Below are 12331 nucleotides of genomic sequence, written 5' to 3'. Positions count from 1 at the left end.
ATAATTTTATTCAGTACATTGCATCAAGTTCTGGCTTTTCTTCASTTACAGCACTTCAGTTTTGTAGTTTTTAACCTTGTAAGTATAGCAGCAGGGAGTCAAAGCCCTTGGGTAATGTCACAAGCTGTTAGACCATGAGATGGTTATGAGATCTCATAATGAACAGAGTTCAAGAGATGTTCCTGTTCACTTGTATTTGTAATCTGTACCAAAATTATTGTCACCTTCTACCGGATTTGCACTCCCTGAAAATTTAATTTCAAAAGTTATTTTGCTTAGCAATTAAATTAGGATTAAAAAAAATTAAATACTCTGCCTTCCTCTAGTTCTGGATAGCAGATATTTGAAATGCAAATTTACCTGTACTTTTCAAATATTAGAATCTGTTGTAAGTGCCAGCCTGTGTTCATGAACCCCTGTTATCTGTTTAGGTTTAGCCCAGATTCTCGTTACCTAGCAGTTGGTTCCAGTGAGAATGCAGTGGATTTTTATGATCTGACTTTGGGTCCCACACTAAATCGAATCAGCTATTGCAAAGATATCCCAAGTTTTGTGATCCAGATGGACTTCTCTGCCGATAGCTCTTATCTCCAGGTATCAGTCACTAATTGTTCAAGGTGCTGAATGGAAAACATACTCATGACAGACACTCTGCAAGTCTTCTCCTTTGATAACTTCTAAGTTTTGTAACTAAGTGTTAAAGTGTGTTACTGTCACTAGACTTACTTTGTGGTGGTGATAACTGGATGCCTTTAGTTTTGAATCATTTTCCTGGAGGTTGAATACAGGAAGTAAGCATAGAAATGAGACAGATTTTRAAAACCCCTGTTATATTTGCCCTACATTTTTATCTCTGATGCTGATGGGCTCACTTAAAAGAGCAAGGAGTACAATCTGTCATTCTGCAGGGCTCGCAGGCCTATGAATTCTTCATCTCTCTATATTTTATTATGTATCATATAGATTTAATAGAATAATTGTTATATCTTTTATATATTATTATATATAATATAATTATTATATATTATATATTATMTATATTATTTTATAGATTTTATTTGCACCTGAGAGGAGAAATAAGCTTCTCTCATCATCAAAATCAACATTTAGAACCTAAGAGGCACACCATTGTGTCAGTTTTAAAAAGATAGGAATTTATTTTGCCTTTTTTGTGTATACCCACACACTAAAAGACATATGTGAAGCACTTGAGTTGTTTTTTATTCATTGGACATTTRGATGTTAAGATTTCTTACACTTTCTCAATATTGCTTTATGCTTTTATAGATTTTTGAGAATTTTCAATGCATTTAATAGCTAAGTTGCTTTATTGAGTAAAAAGTAACTGTCACAAAAATAATTTTCAAAGGCTTTAATCTTTGAAAATGTATTGTAAATTTATTTAACATATTGTAAATTCTCTGTGGYCACCTCAAAGGTCTCTACAGGGTCTTACAAGAGGCAAGTGTATGAAGTGCCTTCAGGAAAGCAGCTTGTGGACCAGACTGTGATTGACAGAATAACTTGGGCTACTTGGACAAGGTAAATGATTCACATATTTGCAAGTGTCTCTGTTGCCTGCTTTCAATTATTGTCCTCTGGTAATCACCTTCAGACAAAAATTGAGAATAAATACTTGAAATCTTTCCACAAATGAAACACTTTAAGCAATAATAATCCAGACTATTTGCTTCAATACTCAGCTAAGATTATAAGATTTTAGAGACATCTTCAACCTTATTTTGATAGGTTTCTGTTTCTTGTTTGTGTAATCAATTTTTGTCACCTCTTTGAGACAAAAACAAGAAGCTGCTGTTTTCTGACTCAATTCAGTCTGTCTGATGTAAATTATGCCTTTTTGCATGTARTATGCTGTGCCCAGATTTGGGGGAACGAATCACAGGAAAATACCCAAATCATTCATCTGTTAACAAATCATAAATTTCTTGTGTCTRTGCATTCCTGGGAATTCCTGCATTCATAAGCAGAGCTGACTAACCTGAATAAAAGCCTTTTTACAAGGCTTGCAAAGGAAGTTTTCTGGAATCTTAAAATAATGATGTTTTCTGTTTATGACAATTTTTCACTCTCTGTTTATAGTGAAGAGTCTTCACTGGACTCAGAGAAACTTCTCTTTAGGTCGATGCAAAAATACTACAGAATCAATAGAACATAGTTATATGCAATAGAGAATATAATTTTTTTTCTTTTCAAAAGCTGAAGCTTATTCATTGAAGACTTATGCTATGATGTTCTATTTCTAACTGCCCCTTTTTTTTTTTACTTTGTTTGGCAAATTCCTCACTGGCCAATATTACTACTATTGATTTCACTTCTTATTCTCTTATATTGCCATGGGCCACATTATTTTGGGAGTTATATCACTCAATAGTTTCAGAAGCCATTATGGAACAATATAAAAATTAATTACAGAATAAAAGCTGTATGAGATGTGCACATGTGAGAATAAAATGTCAACATTGCATTTTTATAGAACCAGTTACAATATGAGATCTGCTTTCTATTTCCTTATTCTTGTTTTTGCAGTGGTTTTCARTGGAATCTCTTGCTCTTCTGTTTCAGTGTTCTGGGGGATGAAGTAATTGGAATCTGGTCCAGGCATGCTGARAAAGCTGATGTGAACTGTGCTTGTGTCTCTCACTCGGGAATCAATCTCGTAACAGGCGATGATTTTGGCATGGTCAAACTGTTTGACTTTCCATGTCCTGAAAAATTTGTAAGAACTTGTTTTTGCATGGTTACAGCAACGAGTACTGTTGATATTGGGGTCTTGTCTTGTTTCACTAGAAGACACATGATGGAAATATTTTCTTCTCTAAATTTGTAGCTTTTTAATACCTTTATGTAACTTTAGCTCTAGAGTCTCATAAGCATGCTCCACCTCAGAGTTTTCCTACCATTTTGTGCAAGAGCTCTTGCTAAACCTCTTGTAGGTGTTGATACTGTCTGCCAGTCTGCATTAGCATAGTGCCTGCCTACTGAAAATTTCAAAGGCCTTAGTAAATTCCACATCTCCGACCCATTTGACAGATGAGGAAGATAGCTGGTGATTTTAGTCCCATCTGTGTATCTTTATGGATGAAGAGTTTACAGATTTTTCACTAACACTGATAAATTGCTTCACTGCTTTTTATAATTCTAATTTATAATTTTTTTAAAATTGGTTTTCACTGTTAATTTTCAAAATTTGAGACTGCACAGGATAAACTGCTCACACAATTGCAATTTATTTTTTCTTTCAATGTGAGGAATTTTAAACAAAGCTTTGAAGTTAATCATGTGACAAGGTGTATTTCATGTTACTGTGTTAGCTTGAGCATTGTTCCCAATTTGCAAGGGCTCTCTTATTGGCTGACAATTTAATCTGCATTGCGGCTCAGTAGTAATTCTCCTTCAGGAGATCTTTCACATTTGATAGCCTGCATAACTTTCAAACATTATAAATATGTGGTGCAGTAAAAAGGTAGATAAAAACCTGCATGCCTTGTTTGATTTAGGAGGGTACAGAATATTAAGACTCATTCTGTTGTTGGGTTTTTTTTCAGGCAAAACACAAACGGTTTTTAGGTCACTCTGCCCACTTAACTAATATTCGATTCACAAGTGGAGACAGATATGTGGTCAGTGCTGGAGGGGACGACTGCAGGTAGGTGTCCTTTCCCTTCCTGCCAAAATCTACACACCCCTGGACATGGACAGTCCAAAACAATGTGAAGCTCAAATTCAGCCTTCGACCTTTTGTCCGTGTGCTTGCTTTCCTGTTTGTACARAGAGAAAAAGATGTTTGTGACAAAATCAATATCCCAATTATTAATGTGAACAGCTAAGATTTAATAAGTTAAAACATTCATGTCTACATTCATAACATCATAGTTTTAATGGAAATTTATTTTGGCTAYGTTAGCCATTTCTTTTAACAAGACTGTAGTCTTTTATATCTCATATTTCATATCTTTTTGAAAACACAGCTTATTTGTTTGGAAGTGTGTGCATATGCCTCACTGAGAGGGACATGGAGACTTGCAAAGGGGACACTGCATGAAGTACCAGGCATGAAATACCCAGGATTGCAACGTGACGTTCCACTGTGCCCTGCATGCGTAAGAAATGACCCAAGACACAGAGCAATGTGTCTCTGAACGACCTGGAGCTCCTGGAGTCTGCCAGAAGGATGGACTGTCACAGAGACACTGAGGCTGCTTTGGTGTCAGATAATCCGGGTTTGTATTCCACTCACTGCCAGATGTTGAAAACAAAATATGCGGATGAAAGGAAAAAGTGAATTGTTAATCAATGTRCAGTTTCACAGCAAGTTCTTGGGGTTTTAATCAAGAGATGCTATTTCTGACCTAATGCTGTACATTGATCTCTTTTCAGCATGAATGTTTTTCCTTTAAGTTTTGAGGTCTAAATAGGATAGATAAAAAGAGTATTCCATATTTTATTACTGAGAGAGAGAGAGACCATATATTAACTCTGAAATATATAGTATTTTAATAAATGTTTAATTATTATAAGGGAAATTATATTTCTATGGTTGGTCAAAAGGAAACATCATCTGGTGAAGCAGAAAATAATAGAGCTGATTCYTTATGACTGAAATATTTCTGTATTTAGAGGCCTGGGTCACAGTCATGTCTGGTGAAAGCCGTTGGATATGCATGATCTTCATGGCTAATTTAGTGTTTTTGTTGCACTTAAACATTAAATTAGTTCTATGAGCAAAAATATATTTGCTCACTTTGCGAGTGCCTTGCCCACTACCTAAAAGTCTAACTCCAATTTTTGCCTTGTGAATAAAAGTATTCTCAGTGGAAGAGAGATTATTGCTGTGTTACTTGACTGGGCTGTGAGCCTCTCTGCTGGAAATGTGGACCAGGGTGAGGATTTTGTAGTTTTCTTGTCGATAAAACTTGGGATGTCACCAGTGGCAAAAATAGAATTTCAGAGCAATATGAACTGATTTTATTTTCTCAGCATCATAGGGGAGATTCAGAGAGAATATAAACTTTGCAAGCATTATATTTTATACATTTGAACTTTTTAACAGAGTTAGGACTAGCTGGGAGATGTCTCTATTCAGATTTCTCTTCTGATTGTAAAAATGTCCAATCATCTGCTTCTTTGAATGGACCCGCTGTCACCTCGAGCATTTATTCTATCCTGCAACATAACTGAGATTCTAAGTTGGAGAAACATTAAACAACATAAACAATAAAAACCCGAACAAAGCTGTGTTTTGAGTAGAAGTGAGGAAGATTTYATCAGCTGTTTGTCTAGATTATGTCACAGAGTAGCATTAGAGACAGTTAATTTTYATGTAACATAGCAGGGATCAAAAGTCACTAATGATCAGCACTGTTGTCATTGTGGCGTTCTGCTGTGAGCAGAAAGCTCTCTTTCCATGTAAGCCAGCATTGCTCTGACAGTGGCACCTGTTTAGGTCATCAACAGGCTTTGGTGTTATTCACCACTTGCATTTTCTTATGCCAGATGAAAAAGAAATAAACCTCATCTCTTCCTGTGATCAACTCGTGTGCGTGGTGGTTACAGAGGGAATGGGAGGGCTTGCAGGTAGAAGGGAAGGAGAAAAGTTACAGAGCCAAATTCCTGTGCTCTCCTTGTTGTGTGCTATACAAAGCTAGTTATCCACCTGTCTTAGGTAATATATTTTATATATCAAGCTGTGACAAATATTTATTTTAAAGGAGTTGTTGAACTAAACAGTTATCAGGTTTCTCAGCATGATGGTTCTTAGCAAAGTCTTGCCAGTCATGCAGCTGCTATTCTACAGGAGCAAAACTCTGAGGACTCTGTACACTCTTGCCAGTAATGTTTATGAGTTCAGGGGAATTCCATATGAGAATTGTGATTAGACCTGATGTATCTCATAACCTTGTTTCCTGCCTGTCTGTTGTACATGAAAATTAATTCTCTGGCGTTTAAATCTCCTCTTTACCAGAGAAATGGTTTGCAGTGTGCTCTTCTGTAGCTGTGATTTTGTCCCTTATTAAACACATCTGTGCAGGACTTTGGGACTTGGAGTAGGATTTGTCCTGTCTCTCTTTTAAAGTTGCCTTTCATTGGATCAGGATGGATAAGTGTTAAGAGCTGCCTCTTAGTCTGTCCTACTCAGACTGCCAGATCAGAGTCTCTGATTTTTCTGTCTCTGATTTTACCATTCAAAATCCTAGGCTCAGTGAGCTCTTCTGTAGGCCTTCACCAGTGAAGGAGGTATGTGGATCAAGAGGGTTTGTTCCTGAATCCCTCTCGCTGCTCCTCTTCTCCTCCCTCCCCCTAMCCCCTTCATTAATGCTGTGCCTCTCCACTGATAATTTGTCCACTGGTGCTTTTCCCCTGAGGAATCCCAAAGGCCACCCCAGAGCTGAAGGATGAGCAGTAAGGGCTGGGTGAATTRCAGCAGGGCTGCCCTGGGAGGAGCAAGGCTGAGCCTCCAGCTCTCCCTGCTTCTCCACTCTCTTCCAAACCTCACTGCTGCTGTAGAGGGCTGAGATGGGAGCTGGAAGCTGAGGAGCTCTTTAAAAACTAAACTGCCAGCACTGTTCCTCTTCTTGCAGCCCATATTGGTAGCCAGTGTTCTCCCTGGTGAAACTGCTTCATGGTTTGCCAGATAAAATGGGGCAGCCAGCAGGGAATGATCACAAATGTTGGAAAGGAGAGAGCAGAGCCTCAGCTGCAGTTTGGAGCATTAATGTCATTGTGATTCTCTGCTGAAGTGAAGAGCTGGCTGTCAGCTCGGTCCAAGTTGGCAGCTTTGTGGTGTTTTTGGTCTTTTTGTCTGTGATGGTGCTTGCTACTGTGCCTCATTTGCTGTTTACATTAAATGCTACTGTAGTAACTTGCTAATTGTTGGCACCCGTGCTTGAAGCTGTGCACATGGGAACAGGCTGCCTGTTCTGGTGGGCAGGCAGAGAAGTCAGAGGATGACAGAACCCCCTAGGATAGGTTGGGAAGGAGCTGGAATGTGGAGGAACTCACTAGTGACAGCCTTTCATCTGAAGCATCACAGAGAGAACTGTGAGCAGGCGGGCTCTGCCTGAAGCTTCTCTCTTCTGTGGTCATACAGCACCAGGGAAGGCCAGGAAAAGTTCTTTGTATAATTCARTCACTCAAAGTGGATGATTTTGTACTGTAGCTTGTCTTTTTGGTAGCAGCAAACATACATATTTGGGATCTTTAGTTAGCAATATTTTTAATTATAAAAGATACTAACTAGAGAGCAGATTCAATTAAAATAAAATGACATGTCASTTAAAAAAAATGTGCCCTTGAAAGCCATTAAGCATGCTTAGAAATAAGAGGATAAGGAAAATCCAGCTCCTAGGAGCAAGGATATATTTAAAATAAATACATTTAGAACTGGGAGTTGCCATAGTGCAAGAATTGAGATACACAGTTGAGAATCAAGTCAGAGCAAATTAGTCAAATATGTTGAATCATTTAGACTTGATTTTTTTTTTTTTTTATTCTCAAGAAGGCAGTCAGCATCTATGACTTGCTGATTTTGCTGGGGAAAGCAAGAAATGCTGTGAAATGAAGGGATAGGATTTTAGAAAATTAGGGCTATTTTATCACTTGTTGACAGCAGTGGGAAAGCATACATTCAGAGCAACTAATGACTTTGCTCTGTGTCAGGGTTTCAGTGTCAGCAAGATTCATTTCAGCATAACTGAACTTTCTGCCAGTCAGGAAGATGCTGCCCTGGAACTGTGCCATCAGAAAGCAGGTSCACTGCAGGTGAGACATCTCCTCAGTCTAAAAACAGTACCAAATAAAGGACTTCAGTACCAAGAGCAGGACTTTGATAGCATTCAGGAATGGCTTAGTTTAAAACCGTGATCCACTTCTCTCAGCTGCTGCCTAAACCATCTCAGCCCCACTCTTGGAGTTGCCCGTTTGCTGAGAGACCCCACACCCCTGAGCTGGCCCTGCAGCACCTCCCCCTCAGGATCCCAACCCATCCTGGGCTGGATGTGCTGGGCAYAGTGGAAGAACATTGTCCAAAACATTTTGTGTTCTGTCAATGTTTTGAACAAAGTGGAGCATCCTGTAGACTCTACAGAAAGAAAAGCAAGGCYACAAGTCACAAAATACATTGCCACATTAGTGATGTAAACACCCCTAGTTGTATTGCATTTGTGTGCTTTTTTGTTCTTATTGGTTTTTTAGGTTTCCTTGCGACCTGCTGTTTTTCTAAAATTTTTAGCAGCATTTGATTTCTGCTCATGTGGATAGRTCCATGTGCTTGCCAAAGCCTGCTGTCATTCCTTATCCCACTCACTGTTGGGTGGTTACACCGAACTCATTTATTCTGTTGGCTCTGGCTTCTGCTCTTCACTTAAATTTGACTTCTAGCTTGAACTCTGCATAGCATATTTTAGAAATAAAAATAGAATAGTTTTAGGTGCATAATACGCATAAAAGCCACAATAGGTTTCTTTGCCAAATAATTTGCATTTTAAGAATTACCAGGTAGTTTWCTCAGCCTGTTTGATGCTAGAACAGGTAAGCACCATTTTTTCACTTTATTAGCAGCAAACCAGTCACAACCTTGATACCTTGATCTGTTTTTATGTTAACTGTGAGACCAGCAATCTAACCCATTCACTACTTCTTTGGAAAGGAAGAGGAAAAAAAGCATAGAGTATGTGTTCTTTTCCCCATCCCTCTGTTTGAAACAAAATAACAAAAGGTGTAAGCATGGTGACAATAGGCAGTTCTTATAATTTCCATCATTCTTACAATTTCCTTTTAGTTTTGAAATTATGGAACATAGGGTGGAGGAAACAGTAGCAGGAAAACAGTAAAAAAATATGGAGAAAAGGCTGAAGAGAGGAAAGTGGAGAAAGGAAAACTCAAAAATAGGCAAAGGCAAGATGAAAGGACTGACATGGGTGGAGGTGAGTGGWAGACGTTGTTCCAGATGGGAAATATTCAGTGGCTGCTTGGGAAGTGTGAGGGCTGGAGAGCAGCAGAGTGCTGGAAAGGCTGCAGGCAGCTTAGGTTGCTCTGTTTTTGGGAAGATGCAGCCACTCTCCTGGACTGCAGCCTTCGCTGCCAGAGCTGTGGGACACTGGTTTGGAGCTGAGCTAAAGCAGCAAACAGCACGGTACCCRCAGCTGCAGTGGATGCGCCATGGAACAAAGGAACTGCTACAAAGACAAAAGTGCTCTGTAGTACTGAGAGCTCAGGCAAAAGAATTTAAGGATGTATTTTAAAATGCTTCTCATCTTTCCACCTAAGCCAGCCTGCTTTAATAGGCCTCTTCTAAAAAATGTTCTTTAAACAAAAAATATTAAACCAAAGAAATATACTTCAGAAAACTCTTCATAACCAAGCTGTAGCAATTACTGCCTCTCTTGTTTCTTTCCTATTCARCAGTTCTTGGTTCTGTTCCCAGGCATTCACAGCATTTAAGATGGCAGACATGAAAGCTGTGGGCTCTATTAGTTTTAACTCAAGGTTTAACAGTGAGAAGAATGTGCAGAGGGCAGTTCAGATTCTACTTTAGCTGAGTTTTCCATGGTTCCGTGCCATGGGCATTCAAATATGTAGGAAGTCAGGTGAATTTAATGTAGATTCTAGGAATACATGTGAGTAGAAATAAGTCAGTATAAGGTTTTTGATTTCATCCCATAGCAAACCATTACAAAACAGAGAAATAATTAAGGTAAACTTTATGTAAAAAACAATCCAAACTCATTATAGGTGCAGGTTAGACAACTGGACTTTTACTCGTAGCAACTCTTTGTAAGAAACACAAAATTTGTGCATGAATAGCTGGACTGATCCCTCTCCACCTTCTGGAGAGCAATTGAGTTTGGGACATGAGAGGCACGATGCTCCCATTGCTTGGTGTGTTTGGATTTCTCTTCCATAAGCCAAAATAGGTGTTTCCTTAGTTTTTCTGTTGCTGTTTGTGCGATAACTTCAAGACTCTGCAAAGTGATTTGCTCTTAGCAGCATGTATCTTGCTTAGTTTGGGCACAGATGTCATGTGACAGCTTGTTGAAAACCAGAAAGAAACCCAAACCAAAACCAACGAATCTCAAATATTTTTTTGTTTTTTTAATGGTATCTTGCCAAGTATTGTCATGTTGGTTCCATTGCTGTGAAGATGTGTGTGATTCACAGTTTGGAAAGGAAAGCAGATTCTATCCACTTAACTCCTAAGTGGCCCCCTCAATAGACGGTGTTTTAAACCAGAGCATTAAGGCCACTCGTGCTTTACCAACTTAGGAGGGGGCAAATGCCACTGTCCCATGGTGTGTGGTGCTGCAGAGCTCATAAAGCTGCTGCAGCATTCAGCTGCTCTCAGCAGGGCCAAGGCTGGAGATGAGGTCGTAAGGACAAAACCATAAATTATTGCAAAAAGCATTGCATTTGAGCATTCTGAAAAAGGGCTTTAGTAGGGGGGTATTTTAGTTTTAGGCCTCTTACAGGATTGTAAGCCTTTAGGGAAAACAAACAAAAAAMAATTCATGTAATATTCTCCATTATTCCTTCATTAGTTTGGCTATTACTACTCTTCCTCCTGCCCACAGAAGCCCTTATCCCAGCTCCCCCTTCCCAGCCGCCAAATAAGTTTATTTTTCCAATGTAGTGGCTGAGAGGTCACCCAGCTTTAACCACAGCTTTGCTGTTACTSTGGTCATTTGTAATGCAAAGCCAACCCCAAGCATTTTGTTGCTGAAAATTAATTTTCTATTAACTTAGTTGCAAATTCTTGTGATGGGGAGAAGCGGGGGATCTTTCCATGCAATCGAGCTGAAGTGGTACTGCTACAACACCCCGATTTTTTCAATCACCAGTTGCACTCAGGACATGTGCTACACTGTATTCTTTTGGAATCCAGTAAATGTCCTTTCTAAACAAACTCTAGGCATGAACACAGACACACATTGCATGAAATAAAAATGATTTCCTGTACTTTTGTGAAATGTTGGTGCTGTTGGRTAGTACTTTACACATTTCTGATCTAATTTTCCTTTTCTTGCTACTATGTATCCTGGTGTTGTGGTTTCAAGTGCAAAATACCTTGATTTTTATTTTTTAAGCAATACCTGGTAAGCTTCATTTTTAGCTTCATTTCTGCTTTTTAGTTCAGTTATGGGTATAGAGCATAAAGTAATGGAAAAGCTGCATTACTGATTTGTGAAGCAAGTTAAGGCATTTTTAATGTAAAATTTCATATKCAAGCCCAAAATGATAACTTAAAAATGTAATGAACTAAGTAAATGCGTTAGAACCGTTCCCTTGGAAAAAAAAATGCCCTTTTAGCTTTGTGGCTTGGTTTGTTCACCCTTTCTTAGCAGAGGAAAAGCAGCAGCTCCTTTTGTCACGCTGAACACTGTGCAGTTGGTGACAGCCCAGCACAGCAGTGGAAATGCAGCAATGGAGATGGTCCTGGTCTTCTGCTGCCCTTACGAATTATTGTCTCCTCATCTCACACAGAAACAGCTTCATTGTGGCAGCTATTTCTGCAAGGGACAGCTAATGAAGGCATTGGGAAATTCTGTAGAAAAATAATGTTCTTTGCAGTCTTTCATCTAGAAACCCATTTGAGCGGTGCTCTGTGCAATACGAGAGCACATCCTCTCCTCTCCTCCCCATCAGGTCACCTTATGAAAATATTTTACTGTAGTTCTCTAAGCTTAAAATCCAGTTGTCTGTTCAGATTCGTTGTTTCATTATGGAGTGTGTCAGATAATCCCTCTTGCTTTAACAAGAAAAAAAAAAAGAAAAAAAAAAGGTATTTCAAACTAGTCCAAAGGTATGGTCAGTCATGTATTACTGTAATAAGGATCATGGGTTTAAATGTACTCCATTTTGGTTTCCACCATGAACATCTAATTCCTGTAACAATGTTGTATGTTTATTTAAATTATATATATATATATATAAATTACATGTCCGATTTTTGCATTAATTAAGATTTTTTTAAATTTGAATATAAACTTTGAGTACTTTATTTAAAAAAAAATTAAAAAATACTTTTCCTGGAGTGTTAAGTTATAAAATCAAGACTATATTTGTCAAATTTAAGTTTAAAATATGTAGCTATCATTGTTTTCTGATATTGAATGTAAATATTTGTAAAAATAAATTTTTTTGTATATTTTTGTGAAAATGTAGTTCCCCAAAATATAAAAAAGATTTAATAAAAAAGTGCATTTATGTTACTGTTAACATGTTTCATCATTTTAATATCACTTCAACTTATTTATGGGCAAGTGTGTGGATTATTTTTTGTCATGTAAATCACAGGAACCTTCGTGAAGAAGAAAAC

The 12331-nt window shown here is 38.1% G+C and overlaps 1 protein-coding gene across 1 annotated transcript in view; it reads left to right on the top strand.

The window, feature by feature from the left end:
• The window catches only part of EML5 (EMAP like 5), a 105029-nt gene extending 92936 nt beyond the window's left edge, over positions 1–12093 (top strand). The window contains exons 38-42 of the mRNA XM_057384151.1: positions 432–594; positions 1439–1542; positions 2584–2737; positions 3567–3667; positions 3990–12093. Coding sequence (XP_057240134.1) covers positions 432–594; positions 1439–1542; positions 2584–2737; positions 3567–3667; positions 3990–4026 — 559 coding nt within the window. The 3' untranslated portion in view covers positions 4027–12093. The remainder of the gene's footprint in view (positions 1–431; positions 595–1438; positions 1543–2583; positions 2738–3566; positions 3668–3989) is intronic.
• Positions 12094–12331: the final 238 nt, after the last annotated feature.

The sequence above is a fragment of the Malurus melanocephalus genome, unplaced genomic scaffold (assembly GCF_030028575.1).
Source record: "Malurus melanocephalus ecotype Western Australia unplaced genomic scaffold, MMel_1.1 scaffold_0, whole genome shotgun sequence".
Taxonomy (NCBI): Eukaryota; Metazoa; Chordata; class Aves; order Passeriformes; family Maluridae; genus Malurus; species Malurus melanocephalus.
The sequence above is the reverse complement of the archived record's forward strand: the minus strand, read 5'-3'. Positions and strand labels throughout refer to the sequence as shown.